Source organism: Strigops habroptila, chromosome 11, assembly GCF_004027225.2.
Source record: "Strigops habroptila isolate Jane chromosome 11, bStrHab1.2.pri, whole genome shotgun sequence".
NCBI lineage: Eukaryota > Metazoa > Chordata > Aves > Psittaciformes > Psittacidae > Strigops > Strigops habroptila.
Window position 1 is genome coordinate 34,029,750 of NC_046360.1, and position 14,945 is coordinate 34,044,694.

At 44.8% G+C, this 14,945-nt stretch overlaps 1 protein-coding gene across 1 annotated transcript in view; it reads left to right on the forward strand.

Moving 5' to 3' along the window:
• Window positions 1-14,945, forward strand: part of CADPS (calcium dependent secretion activator) — a 212,168-nt gene that overhangs the window by 104,613 nt on the left and 92,610 nt on the right. Inside the window, 2 exon segments of the mRNA XM_030502201.1 lie at window positions 7,782-7,890; window positions 8,986-9,198. Coding sequence (XP_030358061.1) covers window positions 7,782-7,890; window positions 8,986-9,198 — 322 coding nt within the window.

Consider the following 14,945-nt stretch of genomic DNA (forward strand, 5'->3'; position numbering starts at 1 on the left):
CAGAGTTCTCTTGGGTCCATTTTTCTCTCTGGGCTCCTCAGGGTATGTTGTCCACAGGTATGAGCATTGTGCAGGGTCCTCTAATGAAAGTAACACAGAGATGCTCTGATGGAATAATATGGTATCTCACTGAGATCTTGTGCCAGCACAGATCCAAAGTGATCAAGTCAGAGGGTGAAATCCTACTGCTGATGAAGCAGATCACAGGTCTGCTGCAGAGGAGCCAGGATTTCACCCATGCATAAGAAAGGAGATGTTGTAATCCAGGTGTCCCAGGCTCCACATTTGGGATGGAGCATGCTTGTGTGCTGGCTTTCCTGTGTTGGTAAGGGGAGGAGTCCACACAGTCCATCTTCCACTGTACACAGCTGGCTTTTATGGTCCTAACTCACCTGGTGTAAACTGGTTAGTTTGGTTTTAGTTAATTATTACTCCAACTGTCTCAGTTGCTTAATTGCATTCCCTGTTTGTCCATCACTGCCAGCCTCCATAGCACTAAACTATGTGGCAGATAAGAAAATCCATCCTGGGATGTAAAATGTATTTGTGTTGTGTGTGACCCATATAAGTAGGAGCGTATTTGGAGAGAGCCGTTGAATACCTAGTCCAATAACCAACTATGATCAGCAGCAACAGCCTAAGTGCTCATTTGTACTCCAAATGGGGTCAAAATGGCAACAGAAGTGGGGAAGTTAGTGCAGAGCAGCCACAGGAGATGCCTCTGTCTGCCCAAGCTCTACATTTATATTCAGGTAAAAGTGATGGGTTTAGGATCTGTATTAACCATTCCTAGAGGCATCTGGTTTACAAATGCACCCTCTGTGCAGGGACTGGCCAGGTCCTTTGTGAGGTATAGTGCTTGGCACCTCACAGGGCAGCCCAGTGCCTTACATAGCTGGAGGTAAATCCCAAACTGTCTTCTGGGTAAGAAGCAACAGAGACCATAATGAAGAAAGGCCTTTTGGGAGCATTACGCAGTGACCTTGTTCTTGGGCAGGGATTGAGGGATTGGTTTTGTCTGTTTCCTTTATCATGTTCTGAAATGAAGTTAAAAGTGCTGTGGCAGTCTGTGATCACCTGTAGAGCAACTAGTATTGCCCTGAAAGGCACTTCATTCCTATTAGGCTAAGTTCTTGGTCCCTTTTTCCCTGTGAACAGGGATTCTCCAAAGGAGGAAATCCTCTTTGCTGTCATAGCTTCTCCCTTAAATAAATCTATTGATACTCTTCTGTGCAAGGATTTGCAGGTTTGGACATGGACTCCCATGTCTCTCTCAAAGAGCCATTCTTCCGGCCATTCTATGTGGTCGTAGTAACTTCTCTAATTTTCAGTTGCTGTCTATTCTCCAGCTTGCTGTGGAATTGAAGCTCTCAGAGTTATTCCATGTTTTGTCATGTTACTAGGTCTGTATTTGTCACTTGGCATATAAGAGCAGGATTTGGCCAGAAAAGCAGTTCATTTGAATAAGATGAGCAGACTTTTGCCCCCAGAGAGTCTCTGTAGCCCACCTCAGAAATTCCAGCTACCACTGCAGCTTCTCTGTTATGTTACCGTTTGCTCAACATTTGGTGCAATGTAAAGTGTTCTGCCGTACATCAAATATAAACAAGAAACACTCTCTATGCAGTCCCTCAGATGTAGTTTGAGCATATTGAACATGTCAGCAGGCAATAAAGATGGAATAAAAATACTTTGCTGTCCGTATGTTTGTCATTTGCTTTTCATGCAATGCAAAGGATGGGTGCTGATACGAACAGGGACTGGCAGCAAAGGTGTTGATGTCCAGGATGCTCTGAACTCTGCTAAACCACAGACAGAAAATAACCCCCACAGGAAGGTGAGCTGGCTCCGTTATGTAAAGAACAGACAAGGAGCAGCTCCTGTTTTGGGAGCTTGCTCATCTGTACCAGGCTCCTGCTCGCAACAGAGCCGAGAGATGGAGTCCAAAGCATGAAGTACATTTGGGATATAGTGGTCTGGTCAGTCCATGACACTGCCAGGAGGGCAAGGCTGTATGTTTGGATGGATAATAAAACATTTCCTCTCTGATCGCTTGCCACTGCCCCTTACCTGTAGCATCTTCTATTGCAGCTCCTCTCCTCCTGCTCCTGTGTCCTCTCCAGCCCCTCTTTCCCCATTTCAAATCGGGACGTAGCCTCAGTTCCTTCAGTGCTATTGGGTGGTACTGCTCTGCCTTCTGGTACCAGTGGTTAAGAATTTCATGATAATACTCAAACTCTTCATAACTATTTCAACAAGGCACCAAGGTGCCAAACTGCATGGGAGGCACCAAGGAGGAAGGTGTTGATGCCGGTTTGTCTCTTGTGTTGGTGATGCCTCACCAGTATGAACGGAGGCTTTGCATGCATGTGTGTATAGAAAAAGGAGCTCTGCAGGGAGGGTTCCCACTGCTAGTTGGCTTGTGTAAGCCTGGAGAGAAGGGGAAAGGAGCAATGACTGCCTTGTAATTTGGGTGGAATAATCCCTCGCACCTTCTGTGTCTGTAGCTGCGAGGGTTGTACAGGAGCGGAGATGATTTGTTTGGGTGTAGTTGGTGAGAGCTGTTCCTTTGTGCCATTTCTACAACTGGGCCTGACCTTTCCAGCATGTGCATTGCTGGGTGGACTTGGTTCAACCCCTTGGGGAAGGTTTGCAGCATGGCATGGCTGGCAGAGCTGGTGCACATGCTCCTCCAGCATGCACCCGTGCGTTCAGAGGGGATAGTTTTATCTCTCGAATGAATCGCAGTCCTCTCTGCACGCTGCCCACCCTTCTCGTAGACACCCTTTGAGATGAGCAGCAGAAGAGCAGAATACTGATTAGATGTAAATTACATGGCAGAGACTCGTTACTTGCCTAATTTTAAATCCTGAGATATGCAGCGTGAAAGTGATGGCAGAATATGGCCCTGAGCTTGGATGGAAATGGTCCACAGCATCACAAGGGAGGAAAATGCTTCGTAAAGGCAACAGTAATGCCAGTGGCAGTGGTAAGCCAAAGCAATGGAGCAGTTTAGGGCAAAGTTCTCTGTGACTGGTTAGGAAAGAAAATGTGCATCCATCACAGATGTTAGAAGTGTTTCCTAAGTTGCTATATCAGCTGCCTGAGCACAGCATACACATTTCAGCCAGTTTGCCAATTAGACCCTTGATTGTACAAAAGCTGGGATTTTTGATAGCTGGCAGAGCTTGTATTAATTCTCTGCAAGGTCTGATGTGCTGTACTGGCAACAACACTGTTGTTGGTTCTGGTGGGTTTGCTGGTTTTGTGGTAGGAAATACAATGATTCTTAAGGGCAAGTGAATTAATTACGTTGAGATTTCAGGCTGAATCTGTTCTTCCCTTGTCATAACCCCATTTCTGTGCTCTGGCAGCATATGGGAAGTAACACTCCATGGTACCTGGATGACATGTCTGCTGAGTAGCTTGAAGCAGTTTTCAGCTGATTGTGTCTGATGGTGTTTGCAGAAGGTTGTTGGAACCAGATCAAATCTGCAGATTAAAACCAGTTGCAGTGTCTACGCCTGGACCTATTGTTCTAGTGACAGACTCCCTGAACTCATTATAATTTAGACTAACAGTGGCAATTCCTGCTTTTAGCAAAACTCAGCTGACTTGGGATAAAATGGAATGTTCAGTAACTCCAAATAACCACAGAATGTGAAAATAATTCAGCAAAATTGCAGTGTGCTACACCAGCAGATCTCCACTGTGGTCCTCAAGTCAAGGTAAACGACCTGTAGCTGGTCCCCATAATCATATTAAATCATGTTTTCAGTTAGAGCCTTGCTAAGAAGTGTGCATAGGTGGTGACTCTTGAGAAACCTTGAGTGTTGATGATAAATACAAACTACTTGGAGCTGCTGGTTGAAGAGATGCTTGTTACACCTGGTTATGGTAGGTCCTGTATGTCCCATCCGTACTCACAAGGGATGGCTTCCCATCAAGCAGCCCTGTCTGAGCAGAACACACACACCCCTCCTGCTTGAAGGAAGAAGTTAGGACAACTGCTATGTGCAATTGTTTAGGGCTGAACAGACATGTGAGATATGAAAACTATTGTTTTCACATTTTCTTCTTTAAGCTAGATCGTTTCCTCTGCTCGTTTGTGTCAGGAAAGGGCTCGGGAAGCAACGTACGGATGCAACCAGAGGACAAGAGTCTCCCATCAAAGCAGAAAGCTGTATTACAGCTGGCAGTATCTTAGCACAGTTTCTCTCCCTTGGGACAAAATGCATGCTGTTAATGTAGGAAGGGTCCATTTAAGCATTTAACCCAAGTGGGGCGGTGTTGTGTCAGCAGTGAGAAAGGGGGAGGCGAATGACTGAGCTCCAAGTGCGAGGCATGACAGTTAACAGGTTTGAGCAGGATCCTGGGGAAAGTGGTGCTCGCTAGAGCAGGAGTCTCTGGTGGAAAACAAGGACGAAGTCAGGACTGGTTAATACACATCTACTGTGTTTATTAATCATTCAGATTATATAGCTGGTGACAGAATATGGTTGAGTGCCAAGAAAGTCAGATCTAATTTAGCAGCTGGGAATAGTGAACTTTGGCATTTGTCTCCTGCTGTCTGCTTCCCCTTTCCTGTATTTCTTTGTCTTTTTCTCTTTTTTTTTTCCCCCACTTTCTTTTCCTTCTGTTCTTTTGTCTCAAATTATTTCTCAAAGCTTTTCCCCTTTTTTTGTAATGAACCAGCCAGGGCAGCCTTGGATTATTTCCCTTCTTTTAGTTTCACTCAGTTCAGCTTCCTTAGATGCTCCTTTCCTGGCCCTCATTGAGTCCCTGGATGAAATCCCAGCTGCTTTGAGAGTTTGTCCCTCACTGGGCAGAGATTTCTGCTCTGTCTTCCTTCAGCTTCCTCTCTGTATCTGTGTTTTTCCAATTACTCAAACCATTCATCTTGCCCATCCCATCTGCTCGCTCACTCTCATACTCAGCTACAGTTCAGTGTGAACTCAGCAGGCTGTAAGATTAATTTCTGCTATTAACTGTTTCACTTGTTTGGCCACTTCTAAGCTTCTACAGAAAGCAGGCTCTGTAAAGCACAATATTTCAGAGGACTGGTGAAAGGCAAGCTGCAATCTCCACTTGACCCTACAGTGCTGTTCAGCAGCCAAGCACGATCGTGACATACCGAGCTTTCTAGAATCTCATTTTGTCGGGTTTTACTTTGCCACTGCTTGTGAATGGAAGGAGCCACATCACACTGGTAGCCAGGACACCAGCTTCTTTCTGAGCCCAAGCAGCAAATGGTTTAAGCAGCAGGATAGGACAGACAGGCTGGTATGCCAGTTCTTGAAGTCAGTAGCTCGAGTTGTTAAGGTGCAGGCGCTCTGCATGGCACAGTCATCTCCTTTTCCAGAGGCCATCGATATCTTTTCTCCTCTCTCCAGCCTGATCCTGGCCTGTATCCTGCCAGCAGGCTCTTGGGCAACCCTGAGCTTGGGCTTCACACTTGAGCTGTGTCAATAGAGAAGTAGGGTGTGAGCTCTGATGAGCGCTGGCTCATCGCACTTGGTAGACCCACCTGTAGGTTTGTGTTAGAGGCCTCTTCTAATAGTGATGTAGACCAGCTTCTTCCAAGGAAATCATGCAAATGCTAACAGGAGAGACCAGTTTGCTTCTGTCCCAGGATGGCTCCACCAGAGTCTGCTATCTACATATCTCTTTTATAACTTTTAACATGAGAAGTATAAGCTCTGAAATGCCTATGTGGGTTTCCGTACATCTCTGTTGTGTTGGTATGGTTGGCTTATTGACAGGGATGAGGAATCTTTTCTGAGTCCAAAGATGAGAGGAATTATTTCATAGAATCACAGAGTGGTTTGGGTTGGAAGGGAGTTTAAAGCTCATCCAGCTCCAACCCCTGCCATGGGCAGGGACAACTTCCGCTAGAGCAGATTGCTCCAAGCCCCTGTGTCCAACCTGGCCTTGAACGCTGACAGGGATGGGGCAGCCACAGCTTCTCTGGGAACCCTGTGCCAGCGCCTCAGCACCCTCACAGTAAAGAACTTCCTTATATCTAATTTAAATCTTCCCTCTTTCAGTTTAAAGCCATTCCCCTTGTCCTGGTCCCTTACGACATGAAAAGCCTGAAATTCAGACTTCAAGGTCAGAGAAAAAGAAACTAAACTACTGAATGAATTTTACCTGTTACTATAGAGCATAGAGGAGAAGAAAAACCCATCAGTTGTATTAATGTTTTCAATCAATGTCAGCGTAGGTTAGCACTGATTCACTTGAGGAATGAAATTTATCGCGCAGCCCCTGAAGTTCGGGCTGTCTAACACAGAGGAATCAAATCCTCACCGCTAAGACTCAAATCTCCAGCATCTTCCCATAAATAAATCACATACAAGCGTTTCTCCAGGAGGTGGCAGCAATATACTGCAAGTGTGACTGAACGAGCGGTGCCGGAGCCGTCTGAGCGCTGTGCTGTGGGGCACTGGGTTATTTTTAGATTCCTTCGCGTTAATCTTTTTAATTTTTTGCCTTTTGCTATGCATTCAAAGTTCACAGCATAGAATATGCACTGGGGTGCTCCTGCTATTGGTCTGTTACTTGTCAATCTTTCGTCAGCGCTGGTAGTTTTAAGGAGGATGCAAGATGCTTAAAGCATCACTTTTAGTCTTAACTCCCACAAATGTGTTAATGATAGAGTTTATTCTTAGGTGGCTTTTGGAGCTGTTCCTGGAGGAAGGCAGGGTGCAGGCAGGGCTGCTGGGAGCAGGCTGGCAGCTAGCAGAAGCCCGTAGAGGGCAGCAGTAAACCGAGCGCGGGCTGGGAGATGCTGTACCAAGAGATGGGTGCCCTGACTTAAATAAATGACATTTTATTAGGAATAGATGCCACCAAAATAGGTGGCTGCATGTCTATTTGTAGCAGAGCAATTTGTCTGGAGTTTGAAGGCAAAATTCCCCCAGCCCAGGAGAATTCCAGAATCTCCCGTCTTCCAGGATCTCTCCCAACTTCCCCAAAATGACAAGCACGATCCATTGCCACCCACCAGAGTTTTAAAGTTTCCTCCAGAGGTCAAGCAAATGTCCAGATGGATAAAATTACGTCAGGCATCCAGGATGTGACACAACCTTAACAAAGTCATTTGAAATCATTTGACAGTAAATTTCCCCATGAGTTCCTAGCCCAGGGCACGGAGAATCCTCTCCTCCCTGGATGAGCTTCTCGCCGAGCATCCAGATTACAGCACAGGGAGTAGAGCGGGGTCTTGATGCGGCCTGATGGCCTCCTAAAGGCGATGGGGAGCCTGGCAGAGCCCCCGCAGCTCAGTCGGCTTCCGTCAAGAGCTTGACATTGAATGGATCGTGTCATGCAGATGGTACCTCAGAGGAGTGAGAGCTGCCATTTACAGCACTGATGACAACAACTGCCGAGATCAGTGGGATCTTAAGATTGCTTTAATATGACTGGCACCTAGCAATTTAGCTCACATTGTTTGTGACAGGGTGTCACTCTTGCACTTGTCTGGGGGATGAATGATAGAGGGTTTTAAAGCATGGAGCTTCCTCTTTTGAAGCAAATTAAACCGCTGTATGTACTGGTGCGGAGAATGAGATGCCTGCCGCAGCAGGGCTTGTGAAGGGAGAGCTTTGCAAAAGCCTGGTACAAAGTTTAGTCTCTCTCGTATGGGCAATGGCCAATGTCAAAATTACCCCACCACCCCCAGCCCCTGTAAAGACGCCATCAGCGTGCAGCATTTGTAAAAGCACTTTGGATTGCCTTGTGATCACCCGGTGCCATCTTAGCTTTGTGGTTTTCTTCAGGTTAGTCAATATACATTTGCTATGTGCAGCTACCGGGAGAAAAAAGCTGAACCTCAAGAGCTGCTGCAGCTCGACGGATACACTGTGGACTACACCGACCCGCAGCCAGGTACGGGGCTGAAAGCTTGCTGCTGGTGCTGGCCATGCTGCGTATGGCTCCTAAATGGGGCTCTACCCCTTCTCTCTACCCCTGCTTGCAGCTGAACTGTGATCGGCTTTATTCTAAATATCTTTGTGTTTAGACTTATCATTAGCTATGCATGACTTTACTATAAATTTGTATAAGGGATTGAGCTAGAAGCTGCACTAGAGGAGAGAAAGATTCATCTCTTCTGGGGAGCCTAAGTGAATTAGACGCTTAAATTGCAATGAGATTTGATTGTGAACTAAATGCTCAAACCAAGGAATGATCCTAACCTGTGCTTCAGGTTATATTCCTTAAAAAAAAATGGTTAGCAGCTATGCCTGTCTTTATTGTAACACGTACTCACGGGACTAACCCAGCATTTTTGCCTGCCCCGTTTTCTCTCCGATGGATGTGGGTGAGTGGAAGGGACAGGGACAGAAAGCCCCCTGATACCTGGAGGTACCTGTTGAGTGGTGAGACCCTTCTTCAAGTGGAGCAGCACCATGTTTCCTGCATTTCAGTGGGGCAACATGTTGAGCAAGGTGATTCTCACCATGCCCTGGATAATGGTATCCCCAGAGGAGACGAAAGACCACAGTAGGTTGGTTGTCAAGACCTTTATTCCAGGTTAATTCTCATATTAGGGCAATGAGAAGATGGGTGCTGAATGAGGGCCAAGACAGAAATAAGCACATCATCCAAGCACCTTCTGTGCAGTGTCAGCATAAATGCACTCGGTCTAATGGGAAACTCCCACCACACCCCCTCAAACCCCATTTTTAATGGGGCTCCAGTGGTGCAACTCACATGGGACCTGCACAGACAGGGCTGTAGGTGAGAGAAATGATTGACCCAGTATGTTGGGGCATGCTTTAATAATTGTGATGCAGGGTGCTACCTGGCGACCTGGTGGGCTGTCTTGCAGGTGAGTTTGGGGAGAGGAATGAGCTCAGCTGGGAGCAGTGTGGGGCTGGCTGAGGAGGCACCAGGGGCAGTGGTGGGGTGGGAAGTAGGGGGAGATCCCCTTGATGGCCTCAAAAACCTTCAAAACTCTGTTGTCGCTTCCTCCCCTGCCAGGTTTGGAGGGCGGCAGAGCATTCTTCAACGCTGTGAAGGAAGGAGACACGGTGATTTTTGCAAGTGACGATGAGCAGGACCGTATCCTGTGGGTCCAAGCCATGTACCGAGCCACCGGCCAGTCTCACAAACCTGTGCCGCCTACCCAAGTGCAAAAGCTAAATGCTAAAGGAGGAAATGTACCCCAGCTAGACGCCCCGATCTCTCAATTTTGTAAGTAAATAAGTTCTCCTAGAGAGCAGAAGTCTTTGATGGGAAGATTTTCTGCACTGATGTAAATCAGTTTTCGCGCACATGTTTCCGACTCAAAAATGCAATTTTTGTTATCATTAAGCTGCTTTTTACATCAGTGGATCCGGTTGAACTGTGTGTTTAGCACAACCAAACCCAAGAAACAAAATTCCTTGGGGAACTCGTCAATGAGTGTTTTAAAGTGCAATACTTGATGGAGGAGAGGCTGGGATCTGAGAGCCTGAGACCCAGCTTGCTTTCCGCAGACACGCATTTCACCCCCACACAATCAACTGCACACCCAGATCAGAGCGATTCATTAGCGCCATTAGCTGTCTATCAAACACATCACGTGCTCAGAACTACAGGTGCAAATCTTGCAAGTATGAAATGCACACACAAAAAGAGGTCTCCTGTTGAATATTCAACTGTAGGAAAGCATATGGTATTTTTAACAGGTTGCTTTGCAGGCCAGTTAGATGTGAATTTAAAGCAATCATCTTTTAAGTCGTAGCTATGCTGCATGTCCTGTGCAGTGATACCCAGTTTGCTTAATTTGAAATTTAGAGCGATTTCTTTTGTCTTGCAAATGTAATTTGATTATAAACCACACGAATGCCTCCTCACTCATTTTTCCTGAAGGTCTCCATCACACGTCTGGAGCCCCTTTGTTGTGTAACATGCAGCAGTTCTGGCTAGTTTCAGCAAAATGTAAGAATTAGTATCATTAAATATAAGTAAAATAAGGGAAAAGTGGTGAATATTAGCAAATTCTTCGAATTAGATCAGATTTTAATATTTAAAGTAGTCTCTGTAAAGCTGTTATGGAGTATTTTGTTGTAATGAACCCACAAAATCTGCCCCTTGTTTATCAATATCATTTGACTGTCTTTTGTATTGGTTTAATTTCTTCATGTCACTATAGAAAATAACACTGCAAGACATACACCTGTACTGTCACTGTTACAGCAGAAAAACTCTGCTTGCTGCTGCTTTGTTGTTGTATTTTGTATCCTCCACGTGCTTGCATATTTTGGACTCCCTTCTGCCTTGCATTGCTGCTGCTGTGGGTGAGATGTACCGTGGTGCAGCGTGGCGAACCTATAGTCAGTATTTTCATTTCAGTGACCCTCATCCTCTTCATCCCAGTAATGTCACTGACTTTGGGGGTGCAAGGTGTAAAGGATTGGGGTCAGGAAGGAAGGACACCTCTCAGAAAGCCAAAATGGGATGTAGGAATTGGCCTCTTGTAAGTGGGATGTTTACTGGCTGTGATTAGCCTCTAGATCAGGCTGGATTGTGCTGACCTGAGAGGGCTGCCAGGGATGTATGTCCCTCTGCCCAAAGTGTTTAGTCAATGAGTTCTTGGAAATAACAGGCACAGGTCCTTCTGCTGCTGCCTTTTTACATACTAAAGCCTTCAAAGTGTAGCAAGGGAGAGCGGCAGAGGGATGCTGCTGTGGCTGCCTCTCCTAAAAAGTGATGCTGAAGGATGCGCTTAGCTGTGTGGTTGGTGCTCTTTGCTTGTCCCAGCATGATCCCTGTGGTTTCGGATGAGAGCAGTGAGAGAACATCAAACTGGGGAATCACCTTTCCCTTCAGTCTTCTCCCATCCCTGTAGACATCAGGCCTGGAGGATTTTTCTGCTGGGTAAATTCCTGATGTTCGTGGAGTTTTCACTTTGCCAGACCCCTGTGTGGGGTCAGGTGAAGGGTCCCTTTCCCCATACATATTGTAATTGCACAGCAGCAGCTGTAGCAAAGTCTACCAGGAGTTTGGGGAGGGAAAGAGGATGCCTGAGGCTACAGACCTTTGGGTGTGTTGTCCCCATGCACAACCAAGCACTGTGTGCATAGGGAGAGCTGAACCCCTTGCTTAGGTTACCTGGGATGGAGAAGAGGCAGCTGACTTGTCCTGGTTATTTGCCAGGGAGCACCAAAGTCAGTGGCTGAGCCCAGGAGTCCTCTCTGCATCTAACCCCAGCAGAGCACGTCCAGTGGAGAATTGTGCTACTTGTGGTCGTGCAGACAGCATCAGCCTGGCTGTGCTCGGAGTTAGAGAAATGCCACAGGTTTGACCTTGTTTTTTCCATCTCGCTCGCCTGCCAGGAAGCAGGGATCCCTTGTCCCTCCTTCTGGTGAAAACAGCAGAGATTTCACTCCCTGGTCCCTCCAGGGCATCTGAGTGATCAGCATCTGACCTCAGTTTCACTTATTCTCATGCCAGTACCAGTTCCAAATCCATATCATGCAGCTTTTTTTATGCCAGCACCCTTTCTTCATCCACATAAGCTGTGGGCAGCTTCAGGCTCCCCTTTTTGCTGCAAGCACCAGGAAACCCTCCTGGTTGTGTTGTGCCCAAGCCTGGAAGGGCGAAACCACTCAGCTCATCAGTCTGATGATGACTTGCTACTTCAGCATCCTCTGGGCTAGGGGGTTTTGTCCTTGGTCTTCCTTCCTCCTCCTCCCTTGGATGTAGATCTGTCTCTATGCACAGGACCTTCACCTAGAAGAGGAGGAGGGCAGCATGCTATAGCACACCTTCATCTCAACAGCAAAGGCTACTCATTTTCCATATTTCAACGTTTGTATGTAGCAATGCTCGTTGCAAATGTCATTGGGCGCAGCAGTTAAAGAATCAGAAGCAGAAGTGAGTCATGCATGCCACACATGATGGCTTATCGGGAGTCTTAAGTGCAGAAATACATATCTCAGCTCCTTCAGTCTTGAAATTTAAACATATCAAGTATTGCATTTTTAAAAGGGTTTTGGTTTGTTATTGGGTTTTTTTGGCTTGGGTTTTTTTTTTTGCTTTGGGGTTTTGTGGGGGATTTTTTTTGCCTGCAGAAAGGTAAGGACTTTTGCGAGACATTTTATTCTTGTACATTTATCTCTATACCCGTCATGTTTTTTGTGCTTATTAGAGGCTGTGGTGAATGAGGATGTGCAAAGAAGTAAATGTTAGGCCATTTGACGAGTAACTGTTGTTCTAGCTTTCATGTTGTAGCAGTCCGAGATGGCACATGCATGCACATGCAGAGAAAATCCAGCCTTCCGCTCCCATGGTGGAGCTGTCTGTTAAACAGAAACTTTTGAGAACATATTTTGCTGTTGGGAGAAATAGTGAATTCATTCGATTCCCACCTCTTTTTGACTTTGTAAATACAAACTTCGAGCAGCACTCAAATTCTGATCCTGATAGCAGCACTTGACCTGGAAGTGAACAGACAGCTCCAAACCAGGGTGGAGTTTATTTTATTTGCAATTTAAGTACTGAAAAAAGAAAAATAGATCCTGCTATTCATTGATTTTTGTATGACTCTACAATTCCTTTTATGTGGGTGAACAATACCTGTTAGAGTGAAAAGTTTTGCTTTTTTTTGTTTTGCTACAATTTAATAGAACGACTCCATTCACGCAAAGCTGTGCTGTTCTCCAATGTTCGCATTATCAAAGAAAAAACCCAAAACTGTTCTTGTTTACTGTTGGAATCATGCACAGTATTATAGTCAATAACGCTGCCAATGCATATTACACCTTTTGGCAATATTTAAGCTTCATAAAAGTGGTCACTTGTCTGAAAGCACCAATCTTTGTTCGTTCTGTGTTAGTGATGCATCCAACAAAATTCCCGAACATGCTTCAACGTTCTGTTCTGTTTTTTTCTTAAACCCTTTTCTTTTCCACATGAAAGATTGGTCCGTACTTGTTTTACGTATCACTTGTGGCTATATTTCATTTCTTAATGTCTTGTTTATATTTAATGACTGTTAATCACACCATATACAAAGAGTTGGTCGTTTTGCGAATGTGTAATGATTTGTTCCCCCATAATACGTAGCGAGGTTTATTGAGCTGCTTAAGAATTTGTTCAGCTGTAAGTGGTTTTTATTTTGTTGGTTGGTTTGATTTTCTTTTAAGTTTCCTTTTGGTTTTTTTTTCATTCTTTGCTTGAACCCAAATATTTAGCTGCTAGGTTAGGGCTCCTGTCTGCTTTCCTGAGCCTTGTTGCTAGTCTTTATGTTATTCTGGTTTGTTCCTTCTTACCCTGCTAACTTCTAGCTGGACTCAAGGGTAAGTGCTTCCCTGTAGCTAGCACAGCTCAGATAATCAGAGTAGATTATCTGACATATGCAATGTGCTTTTTTTTTTTCTTTCTCTTAAATCTTTCTCATGTTTAGATTTTGTAGTACAAACTTTCCATGTTATTTTCCTGAATTGAGGTTTGAAATGTAAGTTTCCATACTGAAATTGGGATGCATGTGATGTTTGCATAATTGCCTTCTCTCCCTGGCTTTCACATTGGCATCAAGTGATCCTCTTAGTAAAGCCAATCATTAACATTTCTATTTTTCATTCCGAGATGTAAATATTAATTAACATCACAATAAAACTGTCAATAATACCTTCTTTTGTTTCATGGAATTTACATCTAGTTGACTGCTTCCTGCCTGAAAACAGATCATTTTGCACTCTGACAATATCCTTTCTCTCCGTGCCGATGATTAGCTTGGTGCAGCGCACCAGCATGCGGGGCTTAACCATGCACACCTCAAAGCATAGAAAGGTAGGGCAGGAGACCCTGAGAGACCTAGATGAGGTGCAGGACTCCACAGGAGCCCCCCCAAAAACCCCTCTGCACATGCCTTGTGAAAACAAGCCTGAGTTATTGAGGTTTGATAGTTCTTTCTCTCCTAAACTCAGTAGGGGATAATCTCAGCAGCAAGCAGCAGCACTCTGGGTCAGGTTTGGAGATGGTGACCCTCTCCAACTTAAATACATTAGTCACAGAGGGGTGCTGCTGTTCCCCAAATGATCGTTAATTAATGTTTTAGCGTGGGTCTCAATAGCCAAAGCAATGCTTGCGAAAGAATAACCCAGGGGAATTATTATTTTACCTTTTCCCACTGGAATACTTACTTTGAAAAAGATAAAAGCCCAAACTGGTGCTGTAAAAGAGCTTCTCCTTAGTCTTTTTTCACCCTTAAAAACACCCGGTACAAATCCCTTATTGGTGTTAAAAGCTGCTTCTCTAATACCTGGTGAGTGCCTGCTTTCCTTAGGAGGGAATAGCATCAGTGGGTCATGAGAGCTGGCAAATATGTATCCGGAGTATCTGAATGCAATTATGAGAAGGAACAGGCGGTGTCATCCCTCCTGGCCATCAAACAAGACTCCTTTTTCTTTCTTCTTCCTCCTTTTGTTTCTCTTTTCTTCCCCTTTTTTTTTTTGTGTGTGAGTATGTGCGTGTGTGTATAACTATACCCCTGGGTAGCAGGCAGAATTCCTTCTCAGCAGACACTTTCTTTTTTCTTTCTTTTTTGTTTTTTTGTTTTCTAAATGTTTGGATTTCCAAAGAGGATTCTTATCAGACTTTACCACCAAAAAGCACTAAAACCAAAACCAAAAAAGTTGAATTTGATGGAAATACAGATTTTTGCCACTTTGAAAGAAAGAAAGAAAGAGTGAATGAATGAATGAACTTGGGTCTGGCAACATTACATGTATTTGCACTACAATGCATTGCTATCCTGTTAGATTCTTAGTTTCGTGCTTTAATTGCTTTACTTTTATTTCTTTAGATAGTTAGAGATATCATGAGAACGCTGCTGTGTCTTCTGTATTGTCAACTTGCAGATGCTTCATTGCAGGAATGCAGAATTAAAATGTTAATTCAGTTCTCACATAACTTGCATGAATTTAAAGCTAGCCTGTAAATCACTTCTACGT